General features: G+C 44.0%; 1 protein-coding gene and 1 long non-coding RNA gene across 6 annotated transcripts; one reads left to right on the top strand and one right to left on the bottom strand.

The window, feature by feature from the left end:
• Window positions 1–3,640: 3,640 nt before the first annotated feature.
• rnf152 (ring finger protein 152) lies at window positions 3,641–11,993 on the bottom strand. Of its 3 annotated transcripts, XM_048563673.2 has the most exons (3): window positions 11,737–11,993; window positions 10,857–11,096; window positions 3,641–6,678 (listed from the first exon to the last, which is right to left on the bottom strand). In XM_048563673.2, the coding sequence occupies exon 3, from the start codon at window positions 6,469–6,471 to the stop codon at window positions 5,836–5,838; it is 636 nt and encodes a 211-aa protein (XP_048419630.2). In that variant the 5' UTR covers window positions 6,472–6,678; window positions 10,857–11,096; window positions 11,737–11,993; the 3' UTR covers window positions 3,641–5,835. The 3 variants fall into 3 exon arrangements, with proteins under 3 accessions (XP_048419630.2, XP_048419612.2, XP_048419621.2); XM_048563655.2 differs by lacking the exon at window positions 10,857–11,096; XM_048563664.2 differs by lacking the exons at window positions 10,857–11,096; window positions 11,737–11,993 and adding an exon at window positions 8,857–10,836.
• Window positions 11,994–12,191: 198 nt separating this feature from the next.
• Window positions 12,192–24,387, top strand: LOC125466826 (uncharacterized). 3 transcript variants are annotated; one of them, XR_009446832.1, is made up of 4 exons: window positions 13,658–15,077; window positions 20,055–20,249; window positions 20,590–20,688; window positions 20,803–24,387. It is a non-coding gene; the product is annotated as an uncharacterized LOC125466826 (long non-coding RNA). The 3 variants fall into 3 exon arrangements; XR_009446831.1 differs by lacking the exon at window positions 13,658–15,077 and adding an exon at window positions 12,192–12,736 and having other exon boundaries at window positions 20,590–24,387; XR_007250510.2 differs by having other exon boundaries at window positions 20,590–24,387.
• Window positions 24,388–27,281: the final 2,894 nt, after the last annotated feature.

The following is a 27,281-nucleotide window of genomic DNA, read 5'->3' on the forward strand; positions in this document are numbered from 1 at the left end:
ACAAGCTGGTTGCCTGAGATGGAGACTGAGAGGTCCAGGAAGGTGAGGGATGTGCTGGAGATGGCCCAGGTGAACTGAAGGTTGGGGTGGAAGGTGTTGGTGAAGTGGATGAACTGTTCGAGCTCCTCTGGGGAGCAAGAGGCGGCGCCGATACAGTCATCAATGTACCGGAGGAAGAGGTGGGGTTTGGGGCCTGTGTAGGTGCGGAAGAGGGACTGTTCCACGTAACCTACAAAGAGGCAGGCATAGCTGGGGCCCATACGGGTGCCCATGGCCACCCCCTTAGTCTGTAGGAAGTGGGAGGAGTCAAAAGAGAAGTTGTTGAGGGTGAGGACGAGTTCAGCTAGGCGGATGAGAGTGTCGGTGGAGGGGGACTGGTCCGGCCTGCGGGACAGGATGAAGCGGAGGGCCTTGAGGCCATCTCCATGCGGAATGCAGGTGTACAGGGACTGGACGTCCATGGTGAATATGAGGTGTTGGGGGCCAGGGAATTGGAAGTCCTGGAGGAGGTGGAGGGCGTGGGTGGTGTCACGGACGTAGGTGGGGAGTTCCTGGACCAAAGGGGAGAAATTGGAGTCCAGATAGGTGGAGATGAGTTCGGTGGGGCTGGAGCAGGCTGAGACGATGGGTCGACCAGGGCAGGCAGGTTTGTGCAGGAATCCTGTTTTTGACCGCATAACCGCCTGTCTACTCCACTTACAATTGAATCGCCAATGACTATCGCCCTTCCACTCTTTTTCCCGCCCTTCTGTACAGCAGAGCCAGCCACGGTGCCATGAACCTGGCTACTGCCACCTTCTTCTGGTGAGCCATCTCCCCCAACAGTATCCAAAATGGAATACCTATTTTGGAGGGAGATGACTGCAGGGGACACCTGCACTGCCTTCCTGCTCTTCCTCTGCCTTTTGGTCACCCATTCGCTATCTCCCTCAGCAATCCTAATCTGCGGTGTGACCAAATTGCTAAACGTGCTATCCACGACCCGCTCAGCATCGCGTATGCTCCAAACTGAGTCCATCCGCAGCTCCAGAGCCGTCGTGCGGTCTAACAAGAGCTGCAGCTGGACACAATTTGTTATCTTGCAATGGACAACAGATGTTGTACTGACCATAAGCTGACCTATCCCCTCCGTACCTCCCCACCCATACAATCCTCTCCACCTATCTTCTCCTCTATCCATCTTCAGTCCACCTCCCCCTCTCTCTCCCTATTCATTTCAGAATCCTCTCCCCATCCCCATTTTCTGATAAGGGTCTAGGCCCGAAACATCAGCTTTTGTGGTCCCAAGATGCTGCTTGGCCTGCTGTGTTCATCCAGCCCCACACTTTGTTATCTTGTAATGGACAACAGATGTTGTACTGACCATGAGGCTATTTTCAGTGGGGGATCCACAGGGATCAGTCATGGATCATCTACTGTAGGTGATATTTGTCGACAATTCAGATGTTAAGTGGAAGACTTAATTTCTAAGAAGTTTGCCAATACAAAAGATTGGTTGCTTGGTGGATAGTTGGAAAGAAAGTAGGAAGTTAACAATGGACTATCAGTTGGGCAGGGGAGTGACAAATGGAGTTCAGTCTGAAAATTTTAAAATGAAGATAGAAGACCAACTAAGCCTGAAGAATAAACAATAAATGGTCGAATACTGAGGACAGAAGCAGAAGAACCTTGGGAGAACATGCTCACAGATCCCTGGTAATGGGAGAGATAGCTAAGTAGATATTTGTAATAATTCCCTTTACTAACTAAGGCATTGAACAGAACAGGGAGAGTGACCGGAACTGTATAAAGCATTAATTTAGCCAAGAACTGGTCTGTACTGTTCTGGTTACTGCATTACAGGTTGATCTATTGTGATTACGGTGATCGCACAGAAGAAGGCAGAGATGAAACTTATGAGGATGTTGCCAACAATGCAGAATTGTAGCAAGAAGAAAAAAAAATCAGATTGTGTGGAGTTGTTTTCATTGAAATGGAAACTGGGGAAGAGATCGAGTAATGAGGGATCTCAATAAACAATACATGCCTACTTGCATCAGCAGAGAAGTCAATCATAAGTTTTTAAAGTTTGAAAAATGGTGTGGATTAAAGGAGAATTGAGACATAAATGTTCCACCCATATGTCGGTGAGGGGCTGGAAGTCACTGCCTGAAAAGGCCAATGAGGCGGTAATGCATTGAGTATAACACTTGGGAAGATCACGTTGCAGCTGTACAGGACATCAATGGGGCCACTTTTGGAGTATTACATTCAATTCTAGTCTCCCTGCTATAGCAAGGATTTTGTGAAACTTGTAAGGGTCCAGAAAAAATTTACCAGGATGTTGTCAGGGTTGGAAGGTTTGAGCCATAGGGAGAGGCTGAACAGGCTGGGGCTATTTTCCCCGGAGCGTCTGAGGCTGAGGGGTGACCTCATAGAAGTTTATAAAATCATGTGCAGCACTGATACAGTTACCATCCTAGGGGTTCTCCCCAGGATAGGGGAGTTTAAAGCTAGAGGGCATAGGTTTAAGGTGAGAGGCAAAAAATTTAAGGGAATTTTGAAAAAGCAATTTTTCACGCATAGGATGGCGCATGTATGGTATGAGCAGCCACAGTAGGTGGTGGAAGCTGGTACAGTTACAGCATTGAAAAGGTATCTGGATGAGTATATTGATAGGAAGAGTTTAGAGGGATATGGGCCAAATGCTGGCAAATGGGACTGGGTTAATGCAGAATATCGGGTCAGCACGATAATCAAATTATTTTCAGTATCTTGACACTAGTTAAAAAATAGTTTTGAAATATGCATTTTTAACCAGGAGAGTACGTACTGTCGCTCACCAGCACCTTTTCCAGGTCAACTCGGGATGGGCAATATATACTGGGTTAGCTAGTGGCACCCGTATCTCAGGCATGAATTTTAAAGCTATTTATTTCTTTCATCGTTTGGAACCTATCCCGAATTGCTTTTGAACTAAATGGCTTACTAGACTATTTTGGATGGCAATTAAGAGTCAAACGCTGTGGGTCTGGACTCACACGTAGCTGAGATGGCCAACTTCTTTCCCTAAAGTGCACCAACAAACCAGATGGGTCTTTATTGCAACTGATTCATTGAATACAAATTCCACCAGGCCTCACGGTAGGAATTGAACCTAGCTCCCCAAGCATTAGCCTTGCCTCTTGGTTATTAGCCCAAAGCCATTGCCAGCATCTCAATATAAACCGCCAACCCTTCCAGCTTGATTTATGTAAGACGATGGGTTACGTTCCAAAAGTTCCCAGTCCAACAGAGTGCATTTTCATTGTCCAGTTAGGTACAAAGTAGGGAACCACGAGGTCATTTTAGTCAGTGTTTCGTTTCTCTCTAGCATGCCGCATGGACAGAAAACACAAATCCACAATGGCGGAATTGCTCCTAAAGAAAAAAGTTCTGTTAGTGCAGGTATTGTACGTCACAAGTTCATCTTTTCTAAACGAAAACCTCACAACAAACATTATTTCACCGGATTGTGACAGTCAATGAAATGCAAATAGAAATCCTTCACTGTCATTTTTTCTTGTATATTTGGAGGAGTAGAAAATCACTTTATGGGATGATATTTTACAGGAATTGATGTTCTGTGTGCAGCTTGAATAAATAAACTTGAAGACGTCAATTGAAGTTTATTATAAACTCTCGAGTAATGTTGTTAAGACAACAGAGTCACAGTACAGTGGTCTATTAATGATCAATGCACTCCTTACAATCATTATTAAACAAAAATGAACATTTTACAAATAAGAGGCAAGTTTGGAACACCGCTTCACAAAAAATGGGTCAGCAAGGGGAAAATAAATGCCCTATTGCAACTCCATGCATGTCTGTTCTTATACAAGAGCACAAAGACAACACAGCAGTCAGCAACAAGCTTCACCTCTTATAACAAGAAAACTCAACTTTTGGCAGGTTACCACAGGTATGTGCACACATTGGCAGTTCATACACCTCAGTATGCTTAATCACAATGAAATATTTGCAAAACAAATAACCCTGTAAAAAAAGGCTAAAACCATTTCATAACATGTGCAGGCAGTGATTGTGGAATATTAGTTGAGGCATAATACAGGTCTATCAACCACTTCTGTTTAGAACTTGTAAGAAAGCAGATTTGCTACCATTCCATCCACTGAACTAGCACAGACCTAATTAAATCCCGATGTATAGTTACCCAGTAGGGTATTAAGACTGTGCACTAAAGTAACAAGGAAAATATTAAATGAACAATAGTTCAATAGTTCCAACTGGTAAAATAAATATGAGGGAAACTTCTGTATTTTACACCACAAACCTGTCCCAAATTTCTATTTACAAAACTGTAAGAAGAGAACCATAACATTTTGGATTAATAAGAAGGTTAACTTCTCGTCTAGAAAAATGGCAAAATCTAAATTAAAACAGAGTGCACAAACACACTGTAACCACAATCTGAAAAGAGCATGACAGGACATCCTTAATATTGCGACCCAGCTCCATCCATAATATCTCATTTCATTTTCCTGTTGTGTCATCTCAAGTCATAAGGGATCATCCTTCTCTTTCTATATTAACAGCATCACCAAACGTTTGTTTTTGTGATATTCCTTGTCACCATCTGCAATCACTTTCAACACTATTCAGTCCTTTCCAACAGCTAGCACTGAACCACTGGGCACTAAAGTACATCTTTAAAGACAAATAATTAATGCTTTTTTTCCTTAATTTAGAATGTTATGCATTCAGAGACAAGTAATTTTAATAAGTCTGACTGATTCATACAAAAACCCTAAACAGCTTGAAAGCCCCAGATATATAAAACCTCAATCAGCTTTCGACACGTAGTATGTTCGATCGATTAAAATATTCGACTTTGCTTCTATGTTAATTCACAATTTGAAATTCATCTCTATTTAAAATGATGTCCAATTGGTCATAACAAATATATCTTCTAAATAGGTGAACAATCATACACTCAATTATGAACTAAAATAATTCATCATTAGGGTTCTGCTTTGTACTAGCTAAAAAGGATAATCACAACCCAATCTACCATTACAGACATCTAAAAATATCGCAAACTCTCTCAAAGAACTGGCCAAAATTGTCTAAATTCGTGTAATTCCTTATGATTATGTATCACGGTGATTAGTACAAGACTTAAAAAAAAGTTACAACGTGTATGTACAAATCTAAAGAAAAATTATAAACTAGATTAAGCTCAATTCCAACAATCTGTTTACAAATTTGAAAATGAAAAGTAATGACTAATTTATTCAAATAAAATGACTGTGTTTTCAGTTGATTGCATTTGTGTTAAATCCAATCCCAGATGCTGGTGACAAAACGTGAGCTTTACCTCTGCAAGAGATTGCTACAACTCAATGTATTTAAAGTCCAAGTTTTGACAGGATAGTCCAGGTTTTGCTGCATAAACTGATGTCTATGCCAAAGTCAACAGCAGATGGATTCACGATACACTGTGATTACTTTATTGCATTTCCCCTTAAAAGGAAGGCTACAGTTAATAGCGGTTTAGAAATACATCAAATTACTTTCTATTAATTGTGCACTTTCTAACTTCAGAGGCAAAACCCTATGAAAATCCACAACAAAGTACACTTGGCGGCTGAAAGATCTGATTACACCTTAGGTGCAAATCACTTCCCAAATGATTCATTCTTGCGGCTTTATGCTTTTATTCAACTTTCTCGGAATCGGTCTGTAGGCAATGATTTTTTTTAAGAGACTAAACGCTGCGCATTCTTCAGTTCAGCCATTGGTCAGTGTCCTGCACGTGGGTAAATAGTGAAGCCTTTCACTGCTCGACGGGAGGTTTCAGCCACAGGAGATGGCAGTGAATCGCTTTGAAATGCACGACATGTTATGCAGGACAATGCCAAGTAGGAAAAGGAGGACACACGCCACAAGGAGCACAGTGCAAACACCCGAGCAAGTGGACGTTTTCACACCATCCTGGCCTTCGTCCTCTTCCTCATCTTCCCTGGGTCCGTGTGGCATCTGGTGCTGTCGGGACATCTGTTGCTGCTGCTGTTGCTGATCCCCAGGGACGAGCACGGCAGTTACAGTCTTCCGCTGATTCCCCGGCAACAGTCGACAGCTGCCTTCTCCTGGCAAAAGGGCATTCTCCTTTGTGACAGTCAGAGGGACCATGTAGCAGCCACTGGTCGGGAGCCTGATAAACACCGGGGTCCGCTCTGAAGTGTGCGGGATGCTGATGATGGTGATGATTTCTGGGTCATCAGGCAGCTGGGACACAGACAGACTGGGGGGCAGCTTGGTGACACTGCGACACCAGGGACACATCAGCTCCTTCTGACTGCTCCTCATCTGCTGAAGGCAGACAGAGCAGCAAGTGTGTTTGCAGTCCAGTTGCTTAGGGCGGCGCTGTGGGCTGTAGTAATTAAAACAAATTTGGCATTCCATTTGGGAATCTTGGGAAACAGTCTCCATTTTCACAATGGCCGCAGTCTCTCCTCTTTAAAGAGATTTCTAGGTTTCCAGCAACAGTTTGGCCTGTGTCAAGTTATTTCCCTCCTTTGAGAAGTCCTGATTGTCTAGTTTTAAATTTTTCTAATCTTTAGGCGTTTCTTCAGGATGGAACACGTTGTGAAATGCACTGTCACTTCCGGCAAACACCCAGTTGATATCTTTCATTCCCTGTGAAAGAACAGTAATAAAGATAAGGCTGAAGTCAATTTCATCATTAACAAGAAATGGTCATGGGCTGGGTGTATTTATGAACTGTCCTCACAACCCCTTGGTCCACTTTGTAAACTTGTCTCTTTTAGTCCGGAAAAAGGTAGCCAACAACAACCTACCTTGATAATAGCACCTTTACCTGATGAAACATCACACACTGCTTCACAGAGCCATCGCTGAACAAAATATGGCACCCGGCCACAAAATCAGAACCTTGGTCAAAGAGGCATGTTTTAATTAGATGTCTTGAAGATGCAGGGAGAATTTAGGAGGAAATTGCACAGTCTGGGCCTTGGCTAACTGAGGGAGTGGCTACAATGATACTGTGATTAAAATTACGGATACTCAAGAGGCTAGAATTAGAGGAGTGCACAAATCTCAGAAGGGTGTGAGGCTTAAGGACATTACAGATAACAGAGGAGTGAGGCCATGGATTTGGAAACAAGAACGGAAACCTTAAAATCATGATTTGCTTGACTGGGAGCCAACGTAGCTCAGAGCAAGTATGGGGCCTAAAGTCTACAGAATGTCGTATGTGGGAGCCAACGTACAGAATGTCGAATGTGGGAGCCGACCTACAGAATGTCAAATGTGGGAGCCGACCTACAGAATGTCAAATGTGGGAGCCGACCTACAGAATGTCAAATGTGGGAGCCGACCTACAGAAGGTCGAATGTGGGAGTCCAACCAGCAGTAACTGGAACAGCCTCGAGTTAATAAAGGCACTGAGAGCGCTTCAGCACTGATAAGCCAATACTGGGGTGAAGTCAGCTGATGCCATGGAGGCGGTCTCAATGAAGGTGTGAATTTGAGATTGGAACTTCATTTAAACAGCAACCGTGACAAATAGAGTGGCTTAATTTCGCACTGTTGCCAGGGGAAACAGATATTAGGGAGCAGAGTTTGGAGCAAGGTTAGAAAACAATGGCTTCAGTCTTCCCTATATTAAATTGGAAAACATTTCTGTTCATCCAGTACTGGCTGTCAGATAGTAACATACTTAGCTGTACTGAATGCCTCCCAAAACCCAGTTGTCACCAAACACTTCATTTCACAAGTTTAAAGCAAATTATCCATTAAATGTGGAAAGTATATTCACTTTTTTAAATGGGAAAACAGTGGCCTAGTGGTAATGTCATTGACTAAGTGATCCAAATTAATATTGCAGATATAAGGTCAAATCCCACCACAGCAGCTGACAAAATTTAATTCCAATTAATAAATCTGGAATACAAAGTAACAGTGACAATGAAACTACTGTTGTTGCAAATGACTCACTAATGCCCTTCAGGGAAGGTCACTGCCACAAACAAATGGGAAATTGCCAGAGAAACTCAGCAGGTCTGACAATGCCTGCTCAAAGAAAACAGAGTTAACATTTCAAGTCCAGTGACTGGTCTTCAGAACTGATAACTACAGAGAGGTAACAGCTGTCCATACCTGGTCTGGCCTACATATGAATCCACATCTGCAGCAAAGTAACTGACTCATTCATTTTCTCGTTCTTTTATTTTTTTTGTGAGCTGCTCATATCAAAGCAATAAAAGCTGGCTTTGCCAGTGACTGCCAGGTTCCATCAAACAATAAGACAAAAGAATGTATTAGAGAAGTGAGTAAAAGTGAGAAAATAGAGCGTAACAGGTTGGCATATCACAGTTGGACTGTCTCTTTTATTCATTCACAGGATGTGAGTTTCATCCGCAAGGCCAGCATTTACTGCCCAACCCTAATTGTTCAGTCGACTACACTGCTGTGGGTCTGGACTCACAAGTAGACCAGATCAGGTAGGGACATGAGGGAACCAGATGAGTTTTTTCTAACAATTGACAACGGCCTCATGGTCACTGCTATACTCTTAATTCCAGATATTTTGTCTTTGAATCCATATTCCACCATCAACCATGGCAGGATTCAAATCTGGATCCCCAGAATATTACCCAAGGACTCTGGCATGTCTCAACAAGAAAGAACTAAAAATGAAAAGGAGTCACCCTGACTCTTGGTATGGTACCTCACACATTGTCTCACCAATACCTATCATAACTGCAACATTACGTCCCTACTTTTGTACTCAATTCCACACACAACAAACAATAACATTGTAAGTTTTCCTAATTACTTATTGTGCCTACATACTATTTTGTTGAGATTCGTGCACTAGGATATCCAGGTCCCTCTGAAACTCAGAGGTCTTCAATCTCTCATCATCAACTTGCTCCTTTTTATTCTGATTGACGAATTAGAAAACTTCACATTTTCGCAAGTTATATTTCAATCTGCCAGTTCCTTGTCCAATCTTGAAGAAGAAATCTGTTTGAACATCCTCTCAAATAGGAATAATGTATTTGTATCAAGGGACTACAGCGACAAAGAATGCAACGTGTGCCTAGTCCAAACAACTCAACAAATATCTCTGCACTTTGGCATATTTCCATTTGGGTCCCTGCGTGAGTGAAAAGATTGCTGTCAGTAGAATGTAGTTTCCTGTCCAGAGGAAGAGTATTACACAAGTTTGAAGCTTTTTTTGCGGAAGGATATGTAGACAATTATTACACATCAACCATAATTCTCCCGTCACAGGAGGCAAGGTTAAAGATTTTGCATACATTACTTTGTGAATTCTGGGTTGGTGGTCATTCAAACTGTGGCAAGTGAACATATTTCACAGTTGGAGCCATTCTGTTTGCTGCTGAATTAATTTACAGTTGTTCAGAGAAATATTTAACATTTCTCTCCAACATGTGGCTTATTTGTCCTACAATAAACAGAGATTAGTGTCACAAATGCATTGCAAAGACTCCAAAGACAGACTTGAATCACTGCTGGAAAAGAACTGTTCTGAGGGTCACCAAACCCAAAACGTTAACTCTGTTTTCTCCTTCACAGATGCTGCCAGACCTGCTGAGTGTTTCAAGCAACTTTGTTTTTGTTCCTGATTTACAACATCTGCAGTTATTTCGGTTCAGAACTACATCGCTACCTTGCAGAGCTTCAGGAGACCAAGGTAAGGAAGCGTTATTTGGAAAGTCACTGCTGCACTGCACTCAAACTGAGCAGGCAAATTGTGCTCAGCAAGCTCCCACAAACAAAAATGAAATAAATGGCCAGATAATCTATGACACAGTTTGAGAGACAGTTATTTGCTGAGCCAGCTTGACTTCACTTTGAATAGTGTCACTGGGTCTTTGAGGTCGAGGGAAGGCAGGGCCTTGGGTTAACATACAAGAGACAGTATCCCCAACAGTGCAGCACTCCCTCAGTGTAACACCCGAGTGTCAGTCTTTGTGGTCGACAGATGAGAATGCTACCACTGAACAAAGATTACTTAACCACCGCAACCTCACATCATCCATTAACACACTCCCATTATTATTTGTCTCAACAGCACAGGAGGCTGGTGGCAGCAAGAGGTTTTTGGGAAGCAAAAATAAAACTGCAGGCCAGGAGTGTGACTGTCCAAGTGGCTTTTGCAGGGAGCAACAGCACTGACACAATGGGCTTAAAACCCTCCTTGTGTGCTGCAATTGTTTTGTCGATCCTATGTTCCAAGAATTCTCCTGTGACGAGTGCTTGACCTGTCAAAGTCAATGTCCCTACATAACCCATCCATTTATTACTCTGGGTAAATTATAGACAGGTGGTGTTAGGAAGGGTGCAGGTGGGTGAGAGTTTGGTGCTAAAATGCCTGGAGACAGAATAAGCAAAATGACATATTCCTCCTATAGCAAGTTGGGTTTTTTTTGTTTAAAAATGCTCAAACAATAACAATTGCAAACAACTGAAATTATTATTTATGGTAACCCAAACAAAAGCTCTTTTTTTAAGAAGCCAAGTAAATCAAAATTGCCCCTATTAGATCCGTAGTGTCCTCAAACCCACTGCCTGAATGAAGTTCTGTTACAAAATGCTCTCTTTGGCACAGTACAGCCTGAATGGAGCTCCACAACCCAAATGCTTTGTCTACGAAGTGTCCCACACTGCCCGCATTTAAAGCGAATATTAAACTGTTATTTTTAATCCCACGAAAATATCCAGACAACATAAATACGAGACTTTTTGTTTTAAACCGCGAGGAAGCAAATGTTGAATCTCGCTGTGCGAAACAATGAAAAAAATTCGCAAATCTCCGCTCTAACATGCAGATACTGTTACTTTCCCACACGGCACTGGTTCCAGAGTCACGGGTCCGGTTTATGCGATGCGCTAATTAAAGGGGTCTTCAAATGATACAGATAGGAATTTTCCCAGCCGTTTGGACCCTCTGCTTTGACCAAACAGCTTCGTTATTGCAGACATTTCAGATCCAAAATCAGCACGCTGCTCTCTCTGTTGGATGTTCCCTCTGCACCTGATAACATCTCCAAAAAAAACCTTCGCTAAATATGCAGAGAAAAATAAAACAAGGGCAACGAGATTAGGTAATGCCAAGGCTGCTGTTTTCATCTGAAGCTGACCCACTTGTCGGTCCCTAAGTATTGTTTTGCGGAGCAAATAAACTCTTATTGATCACCTCAAATTAAAGTATTCAAGGCATCACATCGTGAGAAATGGGTGTATCGCCTGGTTTTTGTTTTGGTGTTGGTTACATTATTCCACATTGCAGAGCAGAAGACCACTCGGCCAATTATACTTGTGCTTCCCCCCCCCCCCAATAAACCCCATCTCCTGCTCGCAATTCTCTTTATCTGAGCAACACTGGGCTGCAGAGGATTTAATAGCAGTGCACGTCAATAACGCCCGCCCCACAGCTCCGTATTTTCATTCAGAAGTTACAATTTTTTGGGTCGGCGACCCTGTTCTTTTGCAAAGTGCAAAATGTCCCCATGAACTACCCCCACCCTCCCTTCCGTCGTGAACTGAGCCTGCAGCTTACAGAGTACCACCAGCACATTGCATCTACTCCCAGTGCAGCAACACAAGTCACTGACAGCTCCCCTGCTTTGCTGTTGCAGCAAGAAGCAAACATGCAATCCTCCCAAAAGAAATCGTCCAGAGAACAAAAACATAAACAAATACCTTCAACAAGCGCTGATTCAACTAGCAAGCTTGGGGGTATTTTCACTGATTGAAAATTCTCTGATGAGTGAATGCTTCTCTATTTGCTTGTGTTTTCTCTCACGCCCGATTGCTCTGCAATTTTTGCACCACACCTCTGTGGAAATTGCTGTCTGTCTGCTCCTAGCTGGTGCAGCAGCCTGCCGTCCAAGCTGTCTGCTCCGCCGCTCTAGCTCCACTTGTCTGGCAGCTCCCTCGCCCAGAGCTCGCCTACATGTCGCTCTTGAGAGGGGGGTTCGCGGGACACGCCGGGAATTGTAGTTCCGAGGCTGGCTCCGCCCCCTTGATCAACAGGAGAAGAGGACTTCAACTCCCAGACGGCTCCGCGCCATCCTCCCAGGGAGAGCCAGCTGATGCAGGTGAGGGACGCTCATTGTTCCTCTTTGATTGACAGGCCACTGGCAGGAGGAGCTGCTCATGATTGACAGCTCGGTTCCTGAACAGGTAACCGTATTCAGAAAGGACACATTTATAATACAACTGAGATCAATTTGCAGACAATTCCTTGAATGCATGTAGTGTTTATTTCCCAGTTTGTAGCTGAGCTGTTACCTAAGATTTGCATTCTGGACTGTGAATTAGAACTAATAAGAACGCATGCTTTGCAAACGATAAATACACATCCAGTCCCAATTTCAACGCTTGGTTATTGCAAACGCCCCAGGAAAAGCCACTGTTTAAAAGGTTGCAAACCTCGCTTCCTTCCCCAACTCCGGGAGGTCAGCTGGCTGCTGCGGACTGATATCCATTTTATAGTCCACTTCGATTTCATGCTTGAAATACAGGAATACATTCGTGTTTCGGTTTTAAACATGCCTTGTTAAGAAAACAAAAGAAAATGCTCCCATGGGGTTGTCCACTTGTGCAAGAAAGAACATTGCATTAAAACGATATTGGACTGATGCATTTGCACCTGAGATGCACATAAGATGCTGTACCGAGCTCCAAAGATCAAGATAAAGTATGTAAAATCGTTTCATATTATTTCCTATATTATCTGTTCTGTGTATAACGAGAGAAAGAAATGTCAGAATGTGTACATTCTACATTAGCGGTGTATTATTGAATGAACCTTTGATCCTTATGTGTGTTGCTTCTTCTCCTGACCTGGCTCCAGCTTCTTGAAATGCTACCCTCCCACTGCAACTCCCAGCCGATGTCATACATCAAGCGCCTAAGAGTTAATGAACATTAGCGATACACTTGGGAGTGGGAAGGTGAGCTCAGAATGGTCCAGAAGACATTTGGGAAGTTACTCAGCCCAATGTGTCTGTGTTGGAGAAGAGGGACATTGTTCTGTGACTGCACCACTGGGAGATACTCAGGGCATTGCACACTGTCTGCATGGCACTTGGTGCTGAAATAAGAAAGTCTGGGCTTGGTTGGGGCAGCCTTTCAGGAATGGTTCTCTCTGTGCTGTCCCTGTTTGGATCATATGTTATGGCACAGAAAAAAGAAGCTTGGCTTCAAAATGTCGCCCCTTTTGGGTAGTTGCCTTGGTCATCTCACTGGCCTCGATGAAGTCTTTGATAATGTGAAGGTGCTTTCCCAACAAGTCAGCCTGTGGAGCAGAGAGTAATGACGAAACTCCAGGCTGACTATCTTCTCAGCACATCAACAGGAGGTGATGGCCTAGTGGTATTTTCACAAGCCCAGAGTTCCCAGGTTTGACACCAGCCGTAGAGTTGAAAATGTGCAATAAAGAGTCGAATAATGACTGTAAAACCATTGCTGATTGTTAGAAAGAACCACCTGACTCATTAATGCCCCTGAGTGACGGGATTCTGTCATCTGTAACTGGCCTGGCCTGCATGTGACTTCTGATCCTTAGCAATGTGTTTGACTCTTAACAGCCCTCTGGGAAATTAGGGGTGGACAATAAATGCTGGCCTAGCTATAATGTCCACATCCCATAAAAGAAAGAAATAAAAAGGTGTCATCTGGTGAGACTGCTCCATCAGCTAAGTTTGACACAGATACAACATCCTCAAGGGCATCAACAATATCACTGATGGATGGGATGAAGTCACAATGCTGTGGTGGATATTGTGGCCTGAGTGAACAAGAACGATCTCACGATACTGTCCCTGAGCTTCAGCGTGGAAACAGGACCTTTTCAAAATGGGTGAGGCTGAAGTAGAGGAATTGATTACATTCCACAGAGCGGAGTGTTGAGAGCTTAATGCTGCTAGTGAGTAAACAAGCTGGAAAGAAAAGCAGTGAAGCACTGCCATCCACCTGAGTTTGTCAAAGAAACAACTGTCAAGAGCCTTCCAACTCCTGGATGAAGTGATGGAAATCTTCACAGCCAACGACCCAAACAGACAGTGCAGTTCAAGAGCAAACCAAGGAATCAATGATACCATTAACTACTACAAGATCTGCAGGATAGAATAAATGTGACCTCTTCAGGAGGGACTGTCTTACGGGAAGAGAAGTTTGGGCCTGTATTCTTTGGAATTTAGAAGAATGAGAGATGATCTTGTTGAAACACGTAAGACTCTTGGGGAACTTGATGGGGGAGATGTGGAAAGTCTGTTTCCTCTTATTGACCAGATGGCATAATCTCAGAATGAAGGGTTGCGCAGTTAAGACAAAGATGAAGAGGAACTTCTTCTCACAGAGGGTAGTCAGTCTGTCGTATTCTTTACTACAGAGGGCTGTTGAGGCTGGGTCCTTAAGTATATTCAGGCCTGAGGTGGGCATATTTTTAACATGTAATGGAATCAAGGGCTATAGGGAAATTGCAGGAAAGTGAAATGAAGGATTATCGGATCAGCCATGATCTCACTGAATGAAAGAGCAGACTCAGCAGGCTGAATGGCTCCTACATCTTATGGTCTTATCCATACATAAACTTTTCAAGCCTGTTTGTGATGCCAGCTATTCCTATTTCCTCCAGTAGGAATCTAGCTGCTGCATACTGCCTGAAATTAAAAAGTAGTGTAGTCTTCTAAAGATCTTCAAATTCCAGTGGTAAGACAGGCAGTGCAACAGTAAGGTTTACTCCAATCAAAACCCCCAGCATTGAGGCATAGCATGATTCAAACTCACCTCCACTGACATGCTTTAGGAATGCCCACAAGCATTTCTGAAGATCCGAAACATCTCCAGCAGCTACGGTTACCAGCCCCCAAATGGAGACAGGTTCATTTGGGAAGGCAGAAACACACAGAGCCATTAACTTGTGAAGCAGCATCGAACCACAGGAGGAAGAGTCTACAGATTGCACATTGAAAAATCAACCATCTCAGAACCCATCAGCTCAGCAAAAGCAAGTTAATCCTGAGTGGCTGAAACTGGTGAGTGATGCCTACTATGAATTTACACAGTATTTCTGTCATATTCAGTGATTTCTTTTTATTGCCACATCTTAACTAAGAATGCCCAGCGCTGCACATGTTCGGTACAGTAATTCAGCTTGTGCATTGCTTTTTCCAGGCAAGAAATGTTTGCAGGAACTTAACTCTGGCATTAACATTGATTGCTATGGGAAACCGTGCTCTACTTGAAGGTGTTTCACTTAAAGTTGGGGTTTTCAGAAATGCAACCACAACCGTAAGCACAAACTTATTGTACATTTTCAAGAAATATTCAAAGATGTTGAAATTTACAGCCCTCACTACCCGACTCCAAATTATCCCCTGCCCTAACATAAAGCTATGAGTTATAAGATACAACCAACTGTATGAAATGATAAATTCTGTAAACTCATTCTTCCATTTATATCAGGCCTCATATCAAATATTCTTTCCCTGCTCCTTGTTCGATGGGCAGACTAAGCATTTAATGGGGGGCGCTGCATAAATGCATGAGGGGAAATAGGAGTCACACTGATGTGTTCTGGGTCAGTGGACAACACTCTTGGGTCTATGCTTTCAAGTTGTGGTTTAAATACTCTGTCAGGACTTGAGTTTGAAGGGATAGGTTAATACTCTGGTGTAGTACTTGAGGGAGTGCTGCCTTGTCTGTGCATGCTCTAAGCTGAGGCACAAAAGGTCCCATGGTGCTGTTTTGAAGAAGAGGAAGGCACTCTGCCAGGTGTCGTGGACAATATTTATCCCTCAAACAACACAATCAGAGCAGGTTGTCTGGTTGTTGTCACATTACATTTCATGAGAGACTGCTGTACACAAGCTGCCTACATTACAACAGTGACTACACTTAAAATTACTCAAGTGCTTTTGGCTGCCCAGTGATGAAAGGTACTGTAAAAATGGGGATGTGTCTTTTCCTTACAGGGTCAAATGCAGGATGCCAGCAAGAAGTTGGATGAAGCATATTGACCACCACTGACCGATCTTAGTCTGCATGGTCTGATTCTGGGCTGATCTCTCCATGTGATCAGGGTCAGCAACTAGTGTGTGGACCTTGAAGGGCTGGACAAAATAAAGATTAATCTGATAGAAACCTGTTTATTTTTAACCTCCTTGTTGTGTAGTTACAGCAAGTCTGCAGCTCAGAAGCAGCCAATTGGCCTAAGAGATTTGTACTTCCCTTGACTTTGTTTCAACTCCTTCCTCTCACCTCAGAAACAGATCCTTCCATCCTGTTCACACTGCTGTACTCACCTTGCTTCCCCCAGAAATACCCCCATGCTATTTCCTCAATTAGTACCCTCTGTAGCAAGTTCCACATTCTGACCACTCTTGCAGTAAAAATGTTTCTCCTGAATTTCCTGCTGGACTTATTTGCACCTATCGTCTATTTACCATCCCCTAATTCTGACTTCTCATGAAAATTGAATCATTGGTCAGATTTTTCACAGACCCCTTTAGCTGTGGGTTAGAAGGTGGCCAGGTTGCTGAGTTACTGCAGGAAGGGCTCAAGGACCAGCGCCTGACAGCTTTTGTGCTCCTGAGATGCTGCTTGGCCTGCTGTGTTCATCCAACTTCACACTTTGTTATCTTACAATCCCAACACTGTGCCATTTTACCAACAGCAGAAAAGGTGACAGAATGACCTCTAGCCTCGAACCCAATTGAGGCGCAAAAGTGGCAAATTCAGGGTTTCTTCCTGCCAGTGCAGTTTTCCCGTTATTAGGGTTTGGAGTGTGGAAGGGCCCTGCCTGTGTGTGGGGATTAAAACCTGGCTGTCTTCCAGACTGCATTAGGGTAGGGGCCCCATTCTATTTGGCCCCCAAATTACCCCTGCCTCAGCAAACCCCTCCTCCCAATGTCCCCCTCTCCTACCACCACTTCCAGGGCTCCCAGCTATTAACACACACTCGCCTTGCAGCTGCAACCCCAGCACTGGCCATCACTAGCAGTGGCACCACTGAGCAGTTGGCTCTCTGATGGGTTCGGCACTTGCACGAAAGCAGTCTGCCCTGTCTTAATTGGATGGCAGCCCTGGCAGTGGACTTGAAATTGACCACTGCCATGAATAACATACGTTGGGTCCTGCTGCCGGTGACCTCCTCTCTTCAGGCTGTTCCTGTGAAGTTCAGCCCATTTTCCCTGCACCTAACTTACTGCATTTGAATGGCTTCTTCTTAGGATTCCAATCTGATGCAAGAACTCCAGTTTGTTTTGTCATTCCCGATAAGACTTGTGTCAAATCTGTGATTTTTTGTTTTGTTTGCACCTTCACAGGTGCCTGTATTATTATCCCACAAAGGGATTTACAATCCCATCATTACCCATGAGAATGAAACAGTCAGCATAGGCATTCTGAGAAACCCCAATGATGTATGTTTAATTGTCACATCAGAGATGTACAATGTTGCAACAGGCCCTTCCTCAAATATCACCAGAAACAGTGGGCTCTGACTTGATTTCACCAAGAGCGCTTCGATGAGCTGAATTGTGCAATTCAGTTCAGTTCCAAACAGAACTTTTGCTCACTGCAGCAAATCGAGACTTGCAAACGTATTGTTTTTAAACCTTGTTCTCTTCATTGATTGATCACACTGGGCGGAGGAAGGATCCTAAGGATATTTGTTGTTCATTACAGTGCTCATTTCTATTGTTGTCACTGAGTGTTAAAATGTGAACACTGTGACACCGATTACACTAGGCTTATGTTCACCACTGGATTCACTCGCTAGGACTCCCACATATATTCCTATAAAACAGGATGGTACTTAGTTCTTGGGCTTGAAGAAAATTTAAAGGATTGGGTTTTGGCTCACACGTCTCTGGGTCAGACACAATGTTCAAATCACAGTCGAGGATTAAACCCAGTATCCAGGCTGCCTTGTTCGATGTCTGGCCTCTTCGGGGGATGCTGAGGACATCATGGTGTCCTTTAGAGGAAAAACAGGGAAGAGCTTCTCACCACAACTTTATCCTGCAAACAACATCTTTTCACCAACACACTGCTGTTCGCAGGATGTTGCTGTGCACAGACATGTCACATTTCCGACATTACAAATGTGGCCACCTGTTAAGTACTTTGGAATGTCCTGCGATCTTGAAAGGTGCTATATGAATGCAAATCCTTTCTTTTTAGAAATGTCTAACTTTAAGATCTAAATTTATATTTTAATGTAGGAGCAAATGACTGCAGATGCTGGAATCTGTCCTGAAAACAAAAAATGCTGGAAACCACAGCAAGTCAGGCAGCATCTGTGGAGAGAGAGCAAACTAACGTTTTGAGTGCAGATGAATGGTGAATGGTCGGGCCTTAAGGAGCTTAGTGGAACCGAGGAACCTTGGAGCTCAGGTGCTCAGTTCTCTGAAAGTAGTCACAGGCAGACGGGGCAGTGAAGAAGGCTTTTAGCGCTGGCCTTCATCAGTCAGGGCACCGAGTATAGAAGTTGGGAACGTACGTTGCAGTTGTACAGGATGTTAGTGAGGCTGCACTTAGATTGTGTTCAGTTTTGGTATAGAAAGGATGTTGTTAAACTGGAAAGAGTGCAGAAAAAAATTGTAAGGATGTTGCCAGGTCTCAAGGGACTGAGTTTAATGGAGAGGTTGGAAAGCTAGGACTTTTTTTCTTTACAGTGTAGGAGACTGAGGAGGGATCTTATCGAAGTGTATAAGATCATGAGAGGCATGGATAGGGTGAATACACTCAGTCATTATCCCAGGTTTGGGCAGTTGAGGACTAGAGGGTATCAAGTTTAGGGTACGAGGGGAAAGAATACATGGGAACCTGAGGGGCAGCTTTTTTACACAGAGGGTGGTACGCATATGAAATAAGCTGCCAGCAGAGGCAGTTAAAGTGGGTACATTAACAACATTTAAAAGGCATTTGAATGAATACATGCGTAGGAAAGATTTAGAAGGATATAGGCCAAGTGCAGGGAAATGGGATTAGAGTGGATGGACATTTTGGTCAGCATCAACCAGTTATGGGCCGAAGGGCCTGTTTCCGTGCTGTAGGGCTCAATGACTGATCATCAGAGCTGACGTGAAGTATGGAGGGGGTAGCATTTATGCAATGGGGAGGGGATACATTTGAAGTTCTGGGGGTGAAAGGGTGCTGATAGAGCAGATTAAGTGTTTGGAATGTGAGAATGTTGGAACAGTGGTGTGTTCTTAATGTTTCTTAATGTGTTGTTTTCTTTTGTTGAAGCAACCATTCGGAAAATTACATGTCAACATGCGTGCACTGTACTGAATGATTAAATTTGGCTCCAGGCTCTCCTAACATATACCAACAACAAATCAACCTCCAAGTCAACAAAGGCACATTCACATTACAGCCACATCTAATTGTATATTATGTTGCCTTTTTTTCTCAAATAATGGTCTCTCCGAGCAGAAGGGGAGTAAGTGGGACAATTTAAGCCAGAAAGCTATGAGTAGTTCATTCGCTCTTCTTATGATAATTCTTTCACTCAGTCAGCATTGTTCAGGGATCTCAATCTCTCACTTAGTTGACTGGATCTTTCAACCAATATAGCTTGCTTTCAACCAAAATGGTGCTAAAGTGCATCAGAAACAAGTGTCACATAGTCCGAAATAAGCGTCATACATTCTTTGTAATCTGTTAAAAATGAAAACCCACATCTACATCACCATTTCTTCTTACTGTCAACCCTGTGTATGTAAATCTGCTGATCTTCAAGTACAACCAAATGTCAACAGCTGAGTTTTGTAGACTGCCATATTAAAGCTTGGGGTAACTGTAACAGATGTACGGTGGGGGAAGGATGCTTATCAAACCGCTTTCAGCTTCTGCACACTGAGAGGCCGGCAAATGTGTGCACCCCTAGAGCTGTATGAATGTTTACCAACCCTATCCATTTGTTCTACTTCTTTCCTCAGATGCTGCCTGACCTGCTAACATTTTTTTTCCTCCTCGTTTTTCTTTTGTGCTTATCCATGCAGTAAAAACGTATAAAATGCTAACAGGACTAAACAGGGCAGACCGAGGAAGGATGTTTCCAACAATCGGGGAGTCCAGAACGAGCAGTCAGTCCAAGGCCCTCAGTATCTGCAGCGGCAACACCGCAGCTGAGATTTCCTGGAGAGTGAGCTGAGCGGACGAGATTGGGACCCAGCACGGCTTAACACTCAAGAAAGGTTGTTGAACTTTTAACTTTATTCCTTTATTTTCTAGGTTATGTTAAGGAGGACTTTACTGTTAACTATTACCTTAATTTTTTTTGCTTGTTCTGTGAAGGTCTGTAATGTTTAACTTTTTAACTTTGTTCCTCTCTTTTACTACTTTGTGCCTCGGTACCTTTGTACCTAAGATGATGCTGTGTGTGGTAGTGTTATACACTTTTCACTGTATCCCTGTACTTGAGTACATGTGACAGTAAAATCTAAATCTAAAGTATATTTTTGGTAAAAAATTCCCATGCAGATGGAAGCTGATTTTGTGGCATATCTAACACATGCACGCTTTTGTTGTTTATAGTTTCAGTCTATGGACAGAACAGTAAATAGCAGGATGCAAAAGGGGATAAATTAAACTGTCCACCTGCCACTCCACTTCATCAGTGAACATTGTATAAAGGTCAGTTACCTAACATTATTGCTGGAACAGAGGGATTTTGACTTTTGGTTTTGTTGCATCAATGCTGTTCATATTTCCAGCTAACCTTAATTATGCATTCTCAATTAAATCCAGACACAAAACCCTGAATGATTACCACCACAATAAAGTTGAAAATGAAATGCTGATTGAGTGTGAATGTTGGAAGTTGCACTTAGCATACCACTTCCTCCTTTAGATAAGTAAGAGTGCCTGACACCTCTGCCATATATGAAGGGGTAAGTATGTGGTCACATCTTTATGTAAGTAAAAATCAACTGCCATTTACGATCTGTGACCAACGTTCACTGTAACACTAGATGAAAACACCAAAGAACTGAGGATGCTGGAAATCAGAAACAGAAATTGCTGGAGAGACTCAGCAGGCCTGGCAGCATCTGCGGAGAGAGAAAGCAGAGTAAACATGTTGAATCCAGTGACTCTTCTTCTGTTAAACTGGGTGTGCATAGTTTGGTTGTTGCAATTTACAACTTCTTTAAGACCATGCCCGAACACAACTTAAACCCTAGAGGGAAAATGACTGGCAACCACGCCGTTTTCTGCTTGGCTCTGTAGTCAGTGCATAGACTCACGAGCATTTGGAACTGGCATCAGGGCCAAGATAAATTGAGGAAAGAATGAGGCCATGCTCTTTAGGAACTGGGTCAAACGATCCTTTAATCCCTTCACCATTGGGACAGATTACCTGAAGATGCTGGTTTGGAAGGGCTGCAGCATGTGCAAGCAGCATAGGAGGAGTGCATTACTAGGGTGAAGCAGAAACAGGGCAGATGGGAGAACCACTGTGAATCTATCGCAGGTAAAAACCTGGTCATAAATGTGAGCTACTCTTTGTGTTCTTGCATGTGGTGCAGGTCTACACCACTACAATCACTTGAGCCATCTTCCACTTCATCTGGAGATCAAAGATGGACTGTGTCCGCAGGGACTCTCGGTAAAAAAACCCCCTGAAATTATGAGGGTGGGGGGGGGAGGATGTATCCAACGCTGCCCTCATCCTGGCAGCTGTGTGTAGACCCTCAGTACACAGACACACACTAAGTATCACCATGTACTGAGGTTCTAGCTGTCCCCAGTGTTGCAAAGGACAGTCAGGCCCCATTTATGTGGAATGCCCTGATAGTTGGACCATTCCATATCATCTGTCCCTCATGGAGAGATTTGCAAAGAGAAACACATTTGACCACAGTCTGTCGGGAAGTGGTCAGCTTGTAGTGCCCTTGAGACACTTTGGGAAAAGGAGAGGATGGATCCTGTCACATGGTTCCCTGAGCAGACTGTTAAAGTCATTTGGCAAAATGCCTCATCACCAGAACTTGCCCATTTCAAACCCTTATACATTACAGGAAAAGTTAGTTTCGCACCTGAGGCAGAAAAGAAATGAAAGGCTATGCTGATAGAGTGAGATGAACGGAAGTTTGAGGAGATGTTGTGTGGAGCAGTAAAAGGTCAACACAGTCAAATTGGGCTGAATGGCCTGTCTCTGCACTGCATATTCCATGTATCAGAAGCTCTTGAATGTTTGCACTCTGATCGAGAAATGAATTAAATTTGTTCTCCGACTTGCATCTTTTGTTCTAGTTCAGTGAAAATATACTCATTCACCATAAGCACATAATACATTCTCATTTTAATGCTGCAAATTAGACAGCTGGCATGCAAAAGAAAGCTTAGTAAATGGTGCAGTTTGCTTGCAAAGGATCAATTTACCACAGAAAAAGATTCAAGGATATAATGTGATGGCCCTTGCTTTCACTGTGCATGTCAGATTTGCTTCATTGATGAACTTCATTTAGTACCAATGTGCAAGGGATAAAGGATTGAGTTAAATACAAGAAGTTCTGCATAGTGCATTGTAGAGATGGCATGGATTGGAGGTAAATTATTCTCAATGCCATCAGAGTTACAAAATACTCCTCTTAAAAATGTCCATAGATCCAGTTTGTGTTTGCAGGAAGAATAATTGCAATATGAAGAGCAGAATAAATTAAAAGTTAATATACTGCAATTTCAGCACAGTGAGAGGTTGGATTATTCTCTTTAGATGCACATTGACAGCATTTCATGTTACGCTCTGTTCTTACAAATCATTCCTTAAATGTTTGTCTTTTTCAATTACAGAGCTGAAGTTCAATAATGAACTGTTATTGTACTTACTAGGGATAGTAGCTGTGATGTGGAGGTGCCGGTGTTGGACGGGAAAGGACAAGGTCAGAAATCGCACAACGCCAGGGTTATAGTCCAACAGGTTTATTTGAAATTACAGGCTTTTGGAGCATTGCTGCTTCATCAGGTGAAGTGAAGAAAAGCAAACAGGCACAGAATTTATAGGCAGAGATCAAAATATCTTACAAATGGCGTGAATAGAGTGTCAACAGGCTGAATAAGTGTCTGCAAGTGACCAAGAGTGTCCGACGGTGTGAGCAATGTGCCAGCAGCTGAATAACAAGCAAAGGGATGACCTATAATCCAATTAATTGAGGTGGAGAGATAGTTGCAAATTTAAAAATAAGGTGGTGCCGGAAACAAACAACAGTCGCATGTCAGGAGTCTAACCAAAGTAATAAATAATCCAAAACTGTACAAACTAGTTATAGTAGAGAGATCATAACAAATTATCAAGGTGATGATGTCAAAACAGGACAGGAAGAAAGAGTTTACAGATACAGAACAGTGTGCTGGGATCACATGTAGCATGACATGAACCCCAGATCACAGTTGAGGGTATGGAACTTGGCTATCAGCCTCTGCTTGGTGACTCAGCATTTTTAAATTAATGACAGCAGTTAAAAGAGAAGTTGAGGGTGAGGGCAAGCTCAGCCAAATGGAGGAGGGTGGTGGTAGATGGGGATGATTCAGGCTTTGCTCCAGGAAGAAGCTGAAAGCCCTGAGACCATTTGTTGGGGGATGTATGTGTGAAGGGATTGCGCGTCCATGATAAAGAGGCTGGAACCTGTAAACTGGAAATTCAGAAACTGGTGTAAAGCATTAGAGGAGTCACAGATGTGTGTGGGCAGGGACTGGAGCAGGGGAGAGAAGACTGAGACAAGACAGGAAGAGATGAATTCTGTGGGGCAGGAGCAGGCTGAAACAATGAGTCTGCCTGAACAGTCCTGTTTGTGGATGTTTGGAAGGAGGTAGAAGTGAGCTGTGTGGGCTGGGATACTATCAGCTCGGAGGGAGTCTGGAGGAGATCACTGGATGAAGTGAGGTTAGTTACCAGAGCTGATACAATGGACTGATGTGCCATAGTCCTGGGGAGGATAGGAGGAGGTATCTGAGAACTGGCACTCAGCCTCTGCAATGTAGAGGCCAGTATGCCAGACCACAACAGCACCACCCTTATCGGCAGGCTTAATAACAAAGATCTAAGCTCATGGAGTGCAGTCAGTTCAGGGGGAGCTAGGTTGGATTGGGTGAGGGGAGGGGCAGAGAAATTGAGGCAACCTATGTTGATCCTTGAACAGATCGTGTGCTGTAAAAGGCCAGAGGGAGGGGCCCAGGTGGGGGGACAGTGTTGGAATTGGGCAAAGGGGTCTGCAGAAGAAGAGTTTGACATCATGTCATGCCCGAAATTCGATAAGGATGAAGCTGAGGCCTTTGCTGAGTACAGAACGTTCAGTATGGGACAGCTGAAGGTTAGGAAGGATGATGAATACTCGACAGGAGGTGGGGGTGGGAGAGGGGATGGAGTCAGAGAGCAGGGCTTGGGGGGGGTTTGGCGACAGGAAGGTTCCACAGGGCCATGGGTAGACCTGATTTATTGCATCCCCCCTATGGGCCTTGATACCTGAAAGGAACAGAATAAGTTTATTTTTAGCGTGGCAAATGAGCCGAAGGCTGAAGTGGAACTGCAGCACGGTGCAATCCTGAGCCAGTGTGATGCGCTGCTGTCGGAGAAAAAGGTTGAGAGTGGTGCCGCATGGCACTGAGTGTGGATCTGAGGATGCAGCGAGAGCAGCTGTCCGTGGAATGTTGAACATCACCTGTGATCCTGGGAGGATTCAAAACATGAGGGATGCAACTTCAGTTGGAATCCACATGGGATGAGTCTGAGCCGGAGGCAGTCGCCAAGGAATGTGATATGGCTGTGGAAATAAGTTTCAGCAAACATCTGGTCAAACCCCACGAGCCAGAGTGAAATTAACTTTGGTGGACAAGAAGAAAGATTGGAACGGAAATCTCATCGGAGAGAGAAGCAGAACTTGTGGCAGAGAGTTAAATACAAAATAAAAACTGAAAGAACTGCAGAAGTTGTAAATCAGGAACGAAAACGGAAGTTGCTGGAAAAGCTCAGCAGATCTGGCAGCATCTATGAAGAAAAATCAGAGTTGACCTATCAGGCCCAGCGATCCTTCCTTAGATTGAAGAAGAGTTTCAGCCCGAAATGTTGACTTTCCTGCTCCTCGGATGCTGTCTGACCTGCTGTGCTTTTCCAGCTTCACCCCTATTGACTCTGTCTTCCAGCATCTGCAGTCCTTATTGCCTCCAAAATTATTCGCAACTGGAGCCTTGTTCTTTTGAGGTCCAAATCTCTAAACATCTTCAGTAAACATCCCTGTAGATGGTACTCAGTGCTGCCACTGTGCATGTGAGGTGGAAGGACTGAATGATGAAGATGGTGGATATGGTGCCAATGAAGTGGGGCTCCTCGTCCTGGATGAGGTTGAGTTTCTGAAGTGTTGGAGTTGCACTCATCCAGGAAAGTGAAGAGTGCTTTGTAAACAGAGGACAGGCTTTGAGAGACAGGAGATCAGCTACTCACTGCAAAATTCCCAGTCTGTTAATAACTTGTTCAGTTTCTACTCCATATTAATCCCCAGGACAGTGGGAGATTTAACATTGGTTATGCCATTGAATGCTGCTTAGTGAGATCAAGTTCTATTTTGATCTCAATCGTACATCGGGACTTGAAATTTTGATGTCGGCTCAAAATACTCAAATAATGCATACATTTGCATGTGATGCCTGGCTTTGTGATTGTAGCAGAGACAACAGTCCATTTTAACAGTGAAGATCACCTCCAAATCAGAGTGGTTTTGATAATGCATTAAGCATTTATATACTAATGTCCAACAGCATAATTTCAATTCCTCACAGAATATTGGCGATCAAGTTGTGAATATTATCTTCATTCCATGATTAAAGGAACAACTCTCAAGAGATGCTTTCACCAGATTTTAAAGGTCTTCTTTATTCATAGAGGAGTAATTAAATAGAACTGTCTATGAAACATTAATATTTTGGTTAGAAATTGAAAAAGAAAGACACAATAGGGATGTGCTGTATAGCTTTGATTTATTTCGATTACAATATCCCATGGGTTTGATGTGTTTGGAAAGATTGAAACCATTGTCTTCAGCATCAGTGCCACAACGAGAGTCACCCTGAGATGATTGCGGGGGCGGGGGGCAAATCATATAATGTAGGAGCCCCTACCCTGGGGATAAATCACACTGTGTAGCTCCCCCCCCACTCCCTGGGGATAAATCACACTGTGTACCCCCCCCACCTCCCCAGGGTAAATCACACTGTGTAGCCCCCCCCCAGGGTAAATCACACTGTGTAGCACCCCCCTCTCCCCAGGGTAAATCACATGGTGTAGCACCCTCCTCCCCAGGGTAAATCACACTGTATAGCCCTCCCGGGTAAATCACACTGGATAGCCCCCCCACCCTCCCCAGGGCAAATCACACTGTGCAGCCATCCCCTCCCCAGGGTAAATCACATTGTGTAGCCCCCCCCAGGGTAAATCACATTGTGTAGCCCCCCCCAGGGTAAATCACACTGTATAGCCCCCCCCCAGGGTAAATCACACTGTGTAGCCCCCCCCCAGGTTAAATCACACTATATAGCCCCCCCCAGGGTAAATCACACTGTGTAGCCCCCCCCCCAGGGTAAATCACACTGTGTAGCCCCCCCACCCTCCCCAGGGTAAATCACACTGTATAGCCCCACCCTCTCCCCAGGGTAAATCACACTGTATAGCCCCCCCTCCCCAGGGTAAATCACACTGCATAGCCCCCCCCTCCCCAGGGTAAATCACACTGTGTAGCCCCCTCCACCCCCCCAGTGTAAATCACACTGTATAGCCCCCCCTCCCCAGGGTAAATCACACTGCATAGCCCCCCCCTCCCCAGGGTAAATCACACTGTGTAGACCCCACCCCCCTTTTTTGGGGGTGGAAATCACATTTTATAGGGCCTCCCTCCGCCGGGGGTAAATGACACTGTGGAACTCCCCCTTTCCCCAGAGTTAAAACACACTGTGTAGCCGCCTCCCCCTCTGGGGGTAAATCACATTGTGTAGGGCCCCCCCGGGGTAAATCACATTGTGTCGGGCCCCCCCGGGATAAATCACATTGTGTAGGGCCCCCCCGGGGTAAATCACTGTGTGTAGGGCACCCCCCGAGGGTAAATCACATTGTGTAGGGCCCCCCCGGGGTAAATCACATTGTGTAGGGCACCCCCCGGGGTAAATCACATTGTGTAGGGCCCCCCCGGGGGGTAAATCACAGTGTGTAGGGCCCCCCTGGGGGTAAATCACATTGTGTC

This window comes from Stegostoma tigrinum, chromosome 2 (genome assembly GCF_030684315.1).
Source record: "Stegostoma tigrinum isolate sSteTig4 chromosome 2, sSteTig4.hap1, whole genome shotgun sequence".
Taxonomy (NCBI): Eukaryota; Metazoa; Chordata; class Chondrichthyes; order Orectolobiformes; family Stegostomatidae; genus Stegostoma; species Stegostoma tigrinum.

Coding starts and splice junctions, on each gene's coding strand:
- rnf152 (XM_048563655.2), bottom strand. CDS start 6,471: ATGGAGACTGTTTCCCAAGATTCCCAAATGGAATGCCAAATTTGTTTT.